This window comes from Myotis brandtii, unplaced genomic scaffold (genome assembly GCF_000412655.1).
Source record: "Myotis brandtii unplaced genomic scaffold, ASM41265v1 scaffold959, whole genome shotgun sequence".
Lineage (NCBI taxonomy): Eukaryota > Metazoa > Chordata > Mammalia > Chiroptera > Vespertilionidae > Myotis > Myotis brandtii.
This window is the reverse complement of record NW_005371966.1, coordinates 71,741-85,911: the sequence shown is the minus strand read 5'-3', so window position 1 is coordinate 85,911 and position 14,171 is coordinate 71,741. Positions and strand designations below refer to the sequence as shown.

At 53.4% G+C, this 14,171-nt stretch overlaps 2 protein-coding genes across 11 annotated transcripts in view; one reads left to right on the top strand and one right to left on the bottom strand.

Annotated features, from left to right (window-relative positions):
- The window catches only part of G6PD (glucose-6-phosphate dehydrogenase), a 15,768-nt gene extending 15,566 nt beyond the window's left edge, over positions 1-202 (bottom strand). Inside the window, exon 1 of one of the 3 annotated variants that reach the window (XM_014533251.1) lies at positions 9-202. The gene's annotated coding sequence lies outside the window, so the exon portion shown is untranslated. The remainder of the gene's footprint in view (positions 1-8) is intronic. The other 2 variants (XM_014533250.1, XM_014533253.1) reach the window with 2 other exon arrangements.
- A 138-nt stretch (positions 203-340) lies between these two features.
- On the top strand, positions 341-13,754 carry IKBKG (inhibitor of kappa light polypeptide gene enhancer in B-cells, kinase gamma). Of its 8 annotated transcripts, none has more exons than XM_014533257.1 (10): positions 341-658; positions 2,609-2,787; positions 4,246-4,457; positions 5,980-6,098; positions 9,021-9,173; positions 10,233-10,329; positions 12,080-12,223; positions 12,502-12,644; positions 12,837-12,889; positions 13,145-13,754. In XM_014533257.1, the coding sequence occupies exons 2-10, from the start codon at positions 2,637-2,639 to the stop codon at positions 13,279-13,281; spliced, it is 1,209 nt and encodes a 402-aa protein (XP_014388743.1). In that variant the 5' UTR covers positions 341-658; positions 2,609-2,636; the 3' UTR covers positions 13,282-13,754. The 8 variants fall into 8 exon arrangements, with proteins under 8 accessions (XP_014388743.1, XP_005886160.1, XP_014388742.1 ...); XM_005886098.2 differs by having other exon boundaries at positions 2,536-2,787; XM_014533256.1 differs by having other exon boundaries at positions 341-766.
- The last annotated feature ends 417 nt before the right edge of the window (positions 13,755-14,171 follow it).

The window sequence follows — 14,171 nt, the reverse complement described above, 5'->3', positions numbered from 1 at the left end:
CCGCGTACCTGATGCCTAGCAGGTTCGGGCGCAGCTCTGCGCCGTTCGCTCACTCATCCATCCCAGGCTCGGCCCGGCCCCTGCAACCGGCTTTCTCCTCCGACCCCGGTCGCCCTGCGCCCTCGCGGAGGGCTCCACATCCGCCGGCGGCGTGGCCACGCCTCCTGGACCCCCGTTTACGGCATGGCCCTGCCTCCTGCCTCCTGGTCCAGACAGGTCGCCGGCTGGGGTCAAACCAGCCCTATTAAATCGCCTCGTCGTGGCTCCTCCCCTTGCAGGGGCGGGACGGCCGAGCGACCGGGGGCTGGATGCCGCCGCTGGAGAGACTAGGGGAAGTGTGGGCTTGACGCCGGGAAAAGCAGCGGGTGGTACACGTCACTAGGGAACGTACTGCGGGCCGGCTGAGGCTGGCGGGCTCGGGCTTTCTTGGGAAACAGCCTCCTTCACACCTCTTGCCGGCCTCCTGAGTAGGGCGAGGCTTGCGTGTTTTACTTCCGGGTACCACAGCAACGACACCGGAAGCCGGAAGTGGGGATTTCAGCGGCCGGAGAGGGGAAGAGCTACCGCGGAATCGGGACTTGCTTGGAGTGACGGGCTCGAGGGGCGCTCGCGACCCGCTGCTCCCGCCCTTCTCACGTCGGATCGATTCTGCTGACAGGTGTGGCCCTCTTCCCCGAAGACAGGAAGACAGGGTACCATCGGTGGGCGTTCCGCCGCCTCCTAGATTCCCCCGGACGTCCAGGCTTCCTACTCCTGTTGGGCCCAGGTCCGTTTCTGCCGCCCGCTGCTAGGGCACTGGCCCAGGCGGGGCCGATGCTGGACCCAGATTACTTTGGCGGCGAGCTTGACTGTACCGCTTGGCCCTCCTCCGCGGCCGCGGAGTTTGACCACGCCCCTAGTTCGTGGATGACTCTTCTAGTTCGGAGACATTTTCTGTTCATCAAACTTGACTGCATTTGAGGTTGTTAAATTCTTTAATAAGGTCCCAATACAGTTTGGCAGCTATCTTACCTCCATGTGCCTCCGTTTGCTCACTTTGCAAAACGATTAATGTCTACCCGACCTCATACCATGTGAGTGCGTGTGTGTGTGAGAGAGACTCGAGAATGAATGGGCCATCCTGGCATGTTTTAAAAACAGCAAAGAGGCCACTGTAGCTGGAGCGGAGTAAGGCACTTGGAGAGGAAGTAATGGGAATCAGATGGTACAGGATCTTTAGGCTCTAGTAGGAATTTGGCTTTTACACGGAGGGCAATGAGGAGCCATAGTAGGCGTCTGATTAGAGCAGGGACGTGATTGGAATTACTCTTTTAGGCTGATTTTTCTGGCCGACTGTAGGGAGCAAGGTTAGGAACAGGGTGGCCTGTTAGGAGGCTATTGCAGTAATCCAAGGGAGAGATATGGAACTTTGAGCATTTTATTATGAAAATTTAAAAGATGTACAAAAGTAGGAAGAATAGTATAGTAAACCCCATGTACCCACATCCCAGCTTGAACAATTATCAACTCATGGCTAATTTTGTTTCATTTATACCCCTTATAATCCTGTCTCATTATTATTATTTTTCAAGAACAGCTTTATTGAGTTGTAATTCATACACCACAGAATTCACCCATTTAAAGTGTACAATTCACTGGTTTTTAGGATATTCAGAGTTGTACAATCCTCACTAGTAATTCCAAAACATTTTCATCAATTCAAAAAGAAGCCCTGTGCCCTTTAGCTATCACCTCCATCACTCCATCTCCAGTACCTCTAAACATCCACTAAGCTTTCTTTTTTTTTTAAACTTTTGTTTTTTAGTTATTTCAGAGAGAGGAAGGGAGAGCAGGAATCATTGATTGGCTGCCTCCTGCACGCTTCCTATTGGGGATCAAGGCCACAATCTGGGCATGTGCCTTGACTGGGAATCACACAGTGACCTCCTGGTTCATGGGTCGACGCTCAACCACTGAGCCACACCGACTGGGCAGCTTTCTGTCTATATATTTGCTTATTCTATACATTTCATATAAACAGAATCATACAATATGTGGTCTTTTGTTTCTTTTTTTATTTTTTATTAATCCTCACCTGAGGATATTTTTCCATTGATTTTTAGACAGAATGGAAGGGAGGGGGAGAGCTAGGGAGAGAAACATCAATGTGAGAGAGACACATCAATTGGTGATTGGTTGCCTCTAGTAGGCCAGGCTGGAAATAGAACCTGCAACCGAGGTATGTGCTCTTGACCAGAAATCCTTCAGTGTGTGGGCTGGTGCTCTAACCACTGATCACACCGGCCAGGGCATGAAATTCTTAATTTCAGCTTACAGCCCAGAGACAGGTGCTAGACAAGAGTTTCTAATCAGTGCTGAACCATGGCTTTTCCAAGTCCCACATATGGGCCTGCACCTCCCTTTGGAATGGGAGTATGGGTCACCTCTTAGACCAAAAAGCCCATTTTCACATCCTGTTACACTAGACAGAGTGCTTGGCATTCTGCTTACAGGATGGCCCCAGAGCTGCTGACATCTGCGCTCCTTGTCCTGCAGGGGAATCTGCACAGGTCCCGTGTGACGCTCCTGCTGCCTTTCTCTTCCAAACCTTGACTTGTTGAATGAGCAGGCCCCCCTGGAAGAGTCCACTGTGTGAGATGGTGCAGCCCAGCGGTGGCCCGGCTGGGGACCAGGACATGATGGGTGAAGAGTCTTCTCTGGGGAAGCCGGCCATGCTCCACCTGCCTTCGGAGCAGGGTGCTCCTGAGACCTTCCAGCGCTGCCTGGAGGAGAATCAAGAGCTCCGAGGTGAGGAGGACAGTGGGCGTGGAGTAAAAAGTCAGGGGACCCAGTCCTGCTGGGGGAAGGCTTATTCTGCTCACCTGTGCCTCTGTGTCTGCTGGGTCTAGGCCAGTAGTTCTCAACCTTCCTAATGCCGCGACCCTTTAATACAGTTCCTCATGTTGTGGTGACCCCCAATTTCATTGTTACAAATTGAACATAATTAAAGCATAGTGATTAATCACAAAAACAATATGTAATTATATATGTGTTTTCTGGTGGTCTTAGGCGACCCCTGTGAAAGGGTCCTTCGACCCCCAAAGGGGTCGCGACCCACAGGTTGAGAACCGCTGGTCTAGACGGATGTCTGAGAGCCAGCTAGCAATTCAAGCTCAGTCACCCTCCCTCAGTGTTTCAGGTGGGGTTCCCTGGAAGCATACTGTGAGACAGAGATGAATGTGCAGGAAGTTTCTTTTTTAAAAAAATTGATTTCAGAGGGGAAGGGGGAGAGAGACAGAAACGTCAATGATGAGAAAGAAGCATTGATCAGCTGCCTCCTGCATGCCCCCCACTGGGGATCGAGCCCACAACCTAGGCATGTGCCTTGACCGGTAATCGAACCATGATCTCCTGATCCATAGGTAGATGCTCAACCACTGAGCCACACCGGCTAGGTAGGAAGTTTATTTAGAGTGCTCTGAGGACCAGAAGAGGAAGAGAAGGGAAGGGAAGGACAGGGAAGAGGCAGGGGTGGGCAGAGGGAGAAGCTGGGCTGCAGTGCAGGCCAAGCTCTGGAGCTGGAATGACCCTTCTGAGTTGTCCCAAGTTGGGCCAATGTGGCCAGGTGTTTATACTTCCATACTGATTAGTCATTAAGCGCTGGCTATCCTGGGAAGGGGGCATGGCCTTTTGTGGGAAGGGGCGTAGCCTGCCCTGGGAAGGGGCGTGGTCTTCCCTGGGAGGGGCCGATGGGCTGCTTTGGGAAAGAAAGGGAGGAGTCTTGGGCTCCTGACCTTGGGCCAGGTGTCTCTGTGAAGAGCCCTCAGCTGAAGGCCGTCCTCCAGCTGCCTCCTCCCCACATGTGGATGGGGGTTGAGTTTTTTCCTGGCCACCCCATCCCTGTCTCCACCACAGCCCCCACTCTCACCCCCCACATCCTCACCTGAATCGGGGGCAGTTTCTCCAGGTCCCAGTGGCCATTGTACTGTGCCCCTCAGGCACCATGGCTGTCCCTGGGTGTGGTGCATCCTCCCTCCTCTGTGTGACAAGGCCTCACCCCTTGATCATACCTCCGGGGCTCCAGATCTGCTCCTTTGGTACTTAGGTGTAGCCCCAGGTACCCAGGTGGCATCTCTAGCTTCTCATTCAATGAGACTGTGTGTGAGAGGCGGCTCAGTGTTATGGGGAATGCACTGTGCCAGGCCAGGGGGCTGGCAGGCTGGCTGCCAGGGCTTACCTCCCCTCGGCTGTTTCCTCTGCTGCCAGATGCCATCCGGCAGAGCAACCAGATGCTGCGGGAGTGCTGCGAGGAGCTGCAGCGTTTCCAGGGCAGCCAGAGGGAGGAGAAGGAGTTCCTCATGCAGAAGTTCCAGGAGGCCAGGAAACTGGTGGAGAGACTGAACCTGGAGAAGCTGGACCTGAAGAGGCAGAGGGAGCAGGCCCTGCAGGAGGTGGAGCACCTGAAGAGATGCCAGCAGGTAGCCCAGGGGGCAGGCAGGCCTTCTCCCAGGAGCGGCCAAGCTAGGGGCTCTGGCCACCTGTGCGACCAGCCTTGTGCGTTCTGCAAACCCACAGGGATGTCAGTGTTTCCAGAGGGGTCCCCCAGAGCACCCTCAGGAGTGGCGGTTACTATGGAGGGGTTACTGCACAGGGGTCAGTGATGGGGAGGACTGAGTCTCAACCCTGGGCTAGAGCAGGTTGAGGTTACGGGGATCTGGTCCGGACTGTTTGATGAGGGAGATCAGGCAATTGCGAGTTTCGAGATCTTTTGTTTAGAAACCTATTTTAAAAATTAATTTCACAGAGGAGGAGAGAGTGAGAGAGACATAGAAATACCAATGATGAGGGAGAATCACCGAATGGCTGCCTCCTGCACGCCCCCTACCAGGGACTGAGCCCGCAGCCCAGGCATGTGCCCTGACTGGGAATGGAACCGTGAGCTCCTGGTTCCTAGGCTGACACTCAACCACTGAGCCACTTGGCTAAGCAACTCTTTTTTTTTTTTAATCCTCACCCGAGGATATTTTTCCATTGATTTTGAGAGAGAGTGGAAGAGAGAGGGAAAGACAGAAATATCAGTGTGAGAGAAACACATCGATTGGTTGCCTCCTGCATGAGCCCCGACCAGGGCTCGGGACAGTGAGGAGCCTGCAACCAGGTATGTGCCCTTGACCGGAATGGAACCCGGGACCCTTTGGTCTGCAGGCTGATGTTCTATCCACTGAGCCAAACCGGCAAGGCCTCTTTTTTTTTTTTTTTTACTATTTAGCCTGAAAACTTGATCTACATGTTTTTTTTTCTTTTTAAAAATATTTTTATTGATTTCAGAGGAGGAAGGAGAGGGAGAGAGAGATAGAAACATCCATGACGAGAGAGAATAATTGATCGGCTGTCTCCTGCACGCCCCACATTGGGATTGAGCCTGCAATCCAGGCATGTGCCCTGACCGGGAATTGAACCGTGACCTCCTGGTTCATAGGTCGATGCTCACCTTCTGAGCCAAACCGGCTGGGCTAGACAACTTTTGAATTTTGTGGCTGGCAGAGGTCTTCTGGGAATAGCGTCATTAACACCTTACCTTCTAGTGGCCCCGGGCCTGTGGAATAGAGCGTGTACTTTTGTCGCTGTCTTTGTGTCTCGCCTCCCTTGGCATCTGGTCTCAGAGAGGCTGAGAGATTCCTGCAGGGCTCAGTCCTCATGGCCTGGTCGTCAGTGTTAGGAGACTTGAGGCCGCTCTGTGCTGGGTCTCACCATACCCCATCCGCAGAGATGAGGAGGGGCTCATGGGACTCGACCCCTCTCCATTGCATCAGTTGCCTGGCTGGGGTTTGGCAACTTCTGAAGGCGAGAGGTGAGATGAGTAGGAGTGCCAAGGGCAGGAGAGAAGCCCTCAGGGTGACGCATCTTAGCACTTGCAGGCTGCCCCAGGGTTTGGGGCCACCAAGCGTGGGCAGCTGGTGAGAAAGCATTGCTGACAGGAAATGGCTCTTTTTCATGTAGCAGATGGCTGAGGACAAGGCCTCGGTGAAAGCCCAGGTGACGTCCTTGCTGGGGGAGCTCCAGGAGAGCCAGAGTCGCTTGGAGGCTGCCACCAAGGATCGGCAGGCTTTGGAAGCCAGGTGAGTGGCGAGGGCACGCCCACCTGGAGGCCTCTGTCAGGGCACCTGAGAAGACTGAGGCCATTTAGGTGTCTCCGGGGGTTCCTCTGTGAGGGGGGACTGGAGGACTGTGAGTGAGCACAGGGGCGTGGAGACAGGTGCTTAGCTGAGCTGTGCCCTGACCAGGAATCGAACCATGACCTCCTGGTTCATAGGTCGATGCTCAACCACTGAGCCACGCTGGCTGGGCATCAGCACCTAACTTTTATCTGACAACAGATGGAAATGTGTGTTACATATACATATACATATACATATACACATACATATACATATACATATACATGTATATATACACTGAGTGGCCAGATTATTATGATCACCTGACGTTTGTAGGCAAATTAGCTATTTTATGCTGAAGTTGCTAGAGGGCTAGACCATTATAAACGTCTGAATAGCACAACATACCTAGGTATCGTTGCTGATCAAGTTCATCCTATCATATTGATGGTGTATCCCAATGGAGATGACTTCTTCCAACAAGACAATGCGCCATGCCACGGTGCTCGTATTGTGCAGGAGTGGTTTCAAGAACATGAGGGAGACTTTACCTTGCTTAGGTGGCCCCCATAATCACCAGATCTCAATCCAATTGAGCATTTGTGGGACGAAGTTAAAAGAGCCATCAGGCAGCTGGTTCCACAACCATCAAATCTCATAGAACTGGACAGTGCTATTCATCAGGCCTGGTGTCAGATTCCTCGCATCACCTTTCAACATCTCGTGGAGTCAATGCCAAGAAGAATCGCCGCAGTATTGAAGGCAAAATGTGGCCCAACGAAGTACTGATGGGGTGGTCATAATAATCTGGCCAGTCATAATAATCTGGCCACTCAGTGTATATGTATATGTATATGTAAGTGTAAATGTAAATGTATATCTATAGTAGTATATATATATATTTGGACAGGTGTGGGAAAAAACCCCCAGTAACCTGCCCCCACCCAGAAACACTCACTGTTGCCCTCACAGTGGGGCCTATGGAAGGCCTTGGGATGGCAGGGTGACATGCTGGAACCTGGAACTGCAGATTTAGGGGGATATGAGTGTGGAGACGGGAGATTGGGGGCTATGGGGTAATACGGGGCCTGAATCGGAAGACTGGGGGCTGTGGGGGGACCCAGGGGAGAAGAGACGAGCTGCTACAGCAGGAGTACAGAGGGAAAGAGGAATTTCCTGCCCAGGCTACTGCTGCCCCCTAGGCAGGCCAGTGGGAGGCTCTCCTCACAGGGGTGGATGTTTGGGTCTCCAAATGAGCTACTGAGGTGGGCCAGTCACTTCCTTGCCACTTCTAGAATAGTGACTGGGAGGGAAAGAGTTGCCTGAGCACACTGACCCTGCCTCCCCCTCCAGTTGCCCCACCCGTTTTTTTCTTTTCAAAAAAATATTTTTATTGATTTCAGAGAGGAAGGGAGAAGGAGAGAGAGAGAGAAACATCAATGATGAGAGAGAATCATGGATTGCCTGCACATGCAGTCACTGGGGATGGAGCCTGCTACCCCTGGCATGTGCCCTGACTGGGAATCGAACCGTGACCTTCTGGTTCATAGGTCAATGCTCAACCATTGAGCCACGCTAGCTGGACAACCCCCAACCTATTTCTTTTTTAAAAAAAAATATATTTTATTGAGGCTGCCTCCTGCACACCCCCTACTGGGGATCAAGCCTGCAACCCAGGCATGTGCCCTTGACTGGAATCGAACCCTGGGACCCTCAAGTCCGCAGGCCAATGCTCTATCCACTGAGCCAAACCGGTTAGGGCCCAACCATTTCTTACCTTGCTCCCCCTGCCACCTTCTAGAAAGGCTTATTTTTTCTGGCTGCCTCCACTTCCTCTCCTCCCAATCTCTCCTGGCCCCTCCACGGAGACTGCTCTGGCTGGGCCCCCATCCCCCGCCTGTTGGCCCCTAAGGGGTGGTTCCTGAGAGCTTCTCTCCCCTGGCCGCAGCAGCATCCTCTTCTGGGATCACTGCTTCACCTTTGAAGGGGCTTCCATAATGGATGGCATCAGCCTGAACCTGAGCCCCAGGTCTCCTTGGCACCTGCATTTGGTTGTTGGCTGGGTCCCTGCATTGACACAAACACGTTGCCCCTAACCTGGTGCCCTGCAGTTGTCGCTGTCTCCAGTGACAGTGCCTCCTCCTTTCTTTCTTCTTTTTTGTTGTTGTTAATCCTCACCCCAGGATATTTTCCCATTGATTTTTACTTTCTTTCTTTTTTTTTTTAATATATTTTATTGATTTTTTACAGAGAGGAAGGGAGAGGGATAGAGAGCTAGAAACATCGATGAGAGAGAAACATCGATCAGCTGCCTCCTGCACACCCCCCACTGGGGATGTGCCCGCAACCAAGGTACATGCCCTTGACCGGAATCGAACCTGGGACCCTTCAGTCTGCAGGCCGCCACTCTATCCACTGAGCCAAACCAGTTAGGGCTCCCATTGATTTTTAGAGGGAGTGGAAGGGAGGGGAGAGACAGAGAGAGAAACATTGAGGTGAGAGAGAGACATCGATTGGTTGCCTCCTGCATGTTCCCTGACTGAGGCTGGGGATCGAGCCTGCAACTGAGTTAGGTGCCCTTAACTGGAATCGAACCTGGGACCCTTCAGTCCAAGGGCTGATGTTCTATCCACCGAGCCAAACCAGCTAGGGCAACCTCCCTCTTTCTCACACTGTGTTGACTCTGCATTGACAGGATGTTCTGAACCAAGACTCCTCCCCATGCTCCCAGGGCCCGTCCTCTCTCCTCAGACTACAGAGCTTCTAGTGCTCTCTGGCTCCCACCTGCCTTTCGCCGGCAGTCCTTCTCGGCACAGCAGGGCTCCTGTGAGCACCCTCACTCCTGCTGGGGCCCCAGTGTGACCTCCCTGTTCCCCCATGCAGGGCCCGGGCAGCCAGTGAGCAGGCCCGGCAGCTGGAGAGCGAGCGGGAGGCGCTGCAGCAGCAGCACAGCGTGCAGGTGGACCAGCTGCGCATGCAGAACCAGAGCATGGAGGCTGCTCTGCGCAAGGAGCGCCAGGTTGCCTCGGAGGAGAAGTGAGTGGTGCCTGACATGGGAGGGATGGATACCGGAGGGATGTCGGAGGCTTTCTACCTGTGGGAGAGCCCTTCTAGGGACTGTCTGTGGCTGAGGGCCGGATTCAGTTCCTTAGCCATTATCACATCCAAGTGATTCATACTTGAAATGACAACATTCTCCAGGCCATATTCAGACTCTACTGTTTGGCCCACGTGTTAACGGCGTCTGGTCCAGGATCCTTCATTCCTTCTGTTGGTATACCTTTGACTAGTCCTGCCTTTCTGTTTTTCATGAAGTTGACTATTTTTGTTGTTAATCGCCACCTGTGGATATTTTCCCCATTGATTCTTTCTTTCTTTATTTCATTTATTTTTTAAACATTTTTATTGATTTTTAATATTTCTAGGGAGAGGGATAGAGAGATGGAAACATTGATGAGAGAGAAACATCATCAATTGGCTGTCTCCTGCATGCCCCTCACTGGGGATTGAGCCCACAACCCAGTCATGTGCCCTGACCAGGAATTGAACTGGTGACCTCTTGGTTCCTGGGTCAGTGCTCAACCGGTGAGCTACACCAGGCCGGGCTTCTCATTGATTTTTAGAGAGAGTGGAAGGGAGGGGGAGAGACAGAGAGAGAGAAACATTGATGTGAGAGAGACACATCGATTGGTTGCCTCCCACACGTGCCCCAACCAGGGTCAGGGGTCGAGCCTGCAACCGAGGTACATGCTCTTGACCAGAATCAAACCCAGGACCCTTCAGTCCACAGGCTGACACTCTATCCACTGAGCCTTACTGGCTAGGGTATGAAGTTGACTTTTTTAAAGAGTGCAGACAGTTCCATTTTATTATAAACATTTCTTTTCATACTTCAAAATATGCTAGTTATGAGGAAAATAATATTAACTATTTAGCCAAGCGTGCCTCGGAACTGATGGCCTCTAAGGCACGTATGTGCCCTGGGAGCCCCGTTCGGGTTTGTGGGAGGAAGAAAGAGGGCGGAGTTGGAAGCAGGAAAAGCTGTGGCTGGTCCAGGACAAGGTGGTTCCTCCAGTGAAAGCTCCTTTTTCTTAGGCGGAAGCTGGCGCAACTCCAGGCAGCCTATCACCAGCTCTTCCAAGATTATGACAACCGCATGAAGAGCAGCCTGATGAGCAATGAGCGAAACCGAGTGAGTATGGCGGGCACACCCCAGGAACTGCCTAGGACTGAGCTGACCTGGCTCCTCTCCCATGGGGCCTGCTCCCCCAAAAGCGAGGGAGGGATACTCGACTTATCTTAGAGTTTTGTCAAGGCTGCAGTGTGATGGCTCAGGGTAGACTACGGGGAGATGGGGACACTTGGGCTGTGCTGCTCGCTGCCTATGGTGGCCTGGGTTGGGTCTCCTCCCCCTCCCTGGCCTGGGTCCTCTTGCTAGCCGTCACCAGTTTGGCTCCTGGCTCAGATTTCTCTGGGAATGTTTCCATCCCAGTGTTGAAGTCAGAGGGGAGCCCTTTTCTAGTTTGTCCTTATGAGACCTCTACTGGGTTCAGTTTTTGTTTTTGAAAAATATATTTTTATTGATTTCAGAGAGGATAGGAGAGGGAGGGAGAGAGAAACATCAATGATGAGAGAGAATCATCGATCGGCTGCCTCCTGCACACCCAACACCGCGATCGAGCCCACAACCCCGGGCATGTGCCCTGACCAGGAATCGAACCATGACCTCCTGGTTCATAGGTCGACGCTCAACCACTGGGCCATGCCGGCTGGGCTGAGTACAGTTTTTAGTGATCACATTTTAAGAAGGATTCTGGGAAGGGAGTGTTGGCCTGGGTGGGAGCTTGTGACAGATGACCTCAGAGGCCCTCTTCAGCCTGGTCAAACACGAATATACGCAGAAGAGACTTTTAAGGGTAAAGCCTGAAACCAGTTACACAGGAAGAGTTAATTGCCAAACTGTGGCCCTTAGATCTCCAGAGGGATGGTTGGGTGGTGTGTGTGCATGCATGTGGGCTGTGTCTGTGTATCTGTGCATGTGTCTATCTGTATGTGTCTGTATGTTGTTTGTGTGCCCATGTATTTGTGCTATGACTGAGTGCATCTGTGTGTGTCTGAGTGCGAGTGTGTGTGTGTGTGTATGTGTGTGTTTGAGTGTCTGAGTGTGTGTATGTGTGTGTCTGAGTGCGTGTGTCTGTGTGTGTGTGTGTGTCTGAGTGCGAGTGTGTGTGTGTGTATGTGTATGTGTGTGTCTGAGTGCGAGTGTCTGTGTGTGTGTGTGTATGTGTGTGTCTGAGTGCGAGTGTCTGTGTGTGTATGTGTGTTTGAGTACGAGTGTCTGTGTCTGTGTGTGTATGTGTGTCTGAGTGCGAGTGTCTGTGTGTGAGTGTGTGTATGTGTGTGAGTGCGAGTGTCTCTGTGAGTGTGTGTGTGTGTGAGTGCGAGTGTCTGTGAGTGTGTGTGTATGTGTGTGTCTGAGTGCGAGTGTCTGTGTGTGAGTGTGAGTATGTGTGTATATGGGTGTCTGGGAGGGACCAGCAGACCTTTGATCAGGTGGCAGAGTGGAAGGACCGATCGTTTTGGCGTAGTGGGTGCGTGGTGGAGTGTTAGTTTGGGAGAACAGCTCAGCGTGGAGCAGGCAGCCTCAGGAGGGAGTGTGGCTCTTGGCCTTTGATGGGTTGGAGGAGGGCTGTCCAGCTGGGATTCTGGGAAGGGAGTGTTGGCCTGGGTGGGAGCTTGTGCCAGATGACTTCAGAGGTCCTCTTCAGCCTCCACCTTCCCATTCCCTGCACACACTGACATCTTGTGGCTGGCGGGCCACCTGGGTCCGATCTTTTGTTCCTCTTAGTTCTTCTCGCCTGAAGTAGCAGCTGGCCTGGGGGTGGCACGACCCCAGGCCTGGGCCAGCTCGGGCTTCATCAGCTCCCCTCGCCCATCCCTAGGGAATGCAGCTGGAAGATCTCAAGCAGCAGCTCCAGCAGGCCGAGGAGGCCCTGGTGGCTAAGCAGGAATTGATCGATAAGCTGAAGGAAGAGGCTGAGCAGCACAAGATTGTGATGGAGACCGTTCCGGTGCTCAAGGCCCAGGTGAGGGTCTGTGGCCTACATGCGGGTGAGCAGGCCGGGCCTGCTGTCGCTGGCACCTGGCATGTCTCTGGTGTCACTTTGCAGTGGCTTCTCAGAAGCTCTTCGAGCCCCTTGACCTCTTGACTATTCCTTGGCCTCTCAGTGCACCTGGGGACTCTCTCTATGCCATGGGCCATGGGAGGGTGGAAGCGGGCTCTGCCTTCGCCCCTGTGCCCGGCACAGTGTCCAAGGAGTGGCTGACGGGTGGTGGGCACGTTCCTCTCTCTTGGCTTTGCCAGGCGGATATCTACGAGGCTGATTTCCAGGCTGAGCGGCAGGCCCGGGAGAAGCTGGCCGAGAAGAAGGAGCTGCTGCAGGAGCAGCTGGAGCAGCTGCAGCGGGAGTACAGCAGGTTGAAGGTCAGCTGTCAGGAGTCGGCCAGGTAGGTCTTGGAGCACGTGGCGCATGCAGAGCAGAGCGGGATGGGGGCTGTGGGGGCTCCAGCAGTGAGCGCAAGAGACTGAGGGCTCCTGGCCCTCTGTCTCTCCTCCTGCCGCCCTGTCCTTCCATCAGCTTTGTACGCCACTCAGAGCTTGGCTTGCACGTATTGATTGCATAGTTTCTCTTCTCAAAGGATTGAAGATATGAGGAAGCGGCATGTAGAGGTTGCCCAGCCCCCTGCCCAAGGTGAGAGCTGCAGGAGGAGGGGCTGGGAAGGGTAGGGTGCTGGCAGCCTGGGGAGCCTGGGTGGTGGGAGCTCAAATGGGCTGCTTCTCATTGGTACACTCCCCGCCCTGCCCCCCCCAGAGGGTCACTAAAGGGAAGGTGCTAGTGGCAGTGACCCTGGTAATTGGATCTGATGGTCCCATCAGGTCTCAGTACTTTCTGTCCCCTCCCCCCCTGCAGTTTGTGCTGTAACCAGCGCCTCTTCTCCTTCTGCAGCTCACCAGTCCTTTCACCCCGCGTTCATCCAGAGAACGCCCCCCGAGGAGCCACCTGACTTCTGTTGCCCCAAGTGCCAGTATCAGGCTCCTGACATGGACACCCTGCAGATCCACGTCATGGAGTGCATTCAGTAGAGCAGCCTGCCGGCGACCAGCCCAGGACAGTGCAATCTCCGCTTCCCTCTCCCGCCTGCCTCGTTCCAGGCGAGGTGACGAAGAGCAGGCTGCTTCTTTGAGCGCCACGAGCTAGCTGCAGGGACTTCCGCTTCAGCTTCCCTGGCTGCTGGTTTGCCTCTTTTAGGGCCCACGGGGTCCCAGCCAGTCCTGATGCTGTGCTCTTTTTGTCCGTTCTGTCTGCTTGAACCACTTGCCTCTTGGGCTCCCTCTTCCACCTCCATTGGGGAAGTCAGGAATCAAGGTCAAGGCTCTCAGAGAGGACTGCTTCCCAGCCTGAGATGGGAGGGAGCCCTTCCTTCTGGCCCAGCTCCTGCGCATGCACTGCGGGCACAGTCCTGGGCTGTGTGCTCTTCCGCTGGGAGGCTGCACCACGGCATTTGCCTTGTTGCCAGTCTTTTTATTGTCATAAATAATGCCACAGTGAAAATGCATTGGGTCAACCTTGTGTGTCTTTGGGTCAGATTCTTAGAAGCGGCCACACTGAGCATCTGCAAACAGGGTAGATGGTGCCAGTGCCCCCCAGTGTGGTTTCCTGCTCTCCCCTCGTTCCCCATAGCCTTGCCCTGGTGAGGGGTGTCAACCGGTGGGCTTTTGCCATCATGTAGTTCTCATTAAGAGTGAGCGTGAGCGTCTTTCAGAGCTTCGGGGTCCTTTTCAATTCTGGTGTGAATGGCTTGTTTGTATCTGTTGACCAGTTTGCTCTTGGGTTGTTAGTCTTTTGTTCCTCGCTTTGTAGGAGCGCTTTGGTCATTAGTGGGGTCAGCTCTTCCGTGTGGTGGAAGTTGCAGTGATCTTTTCCCACCGTGACTTGGTACTAGCGTGGTTTGGACTTGAAGTTTGTTATCTTT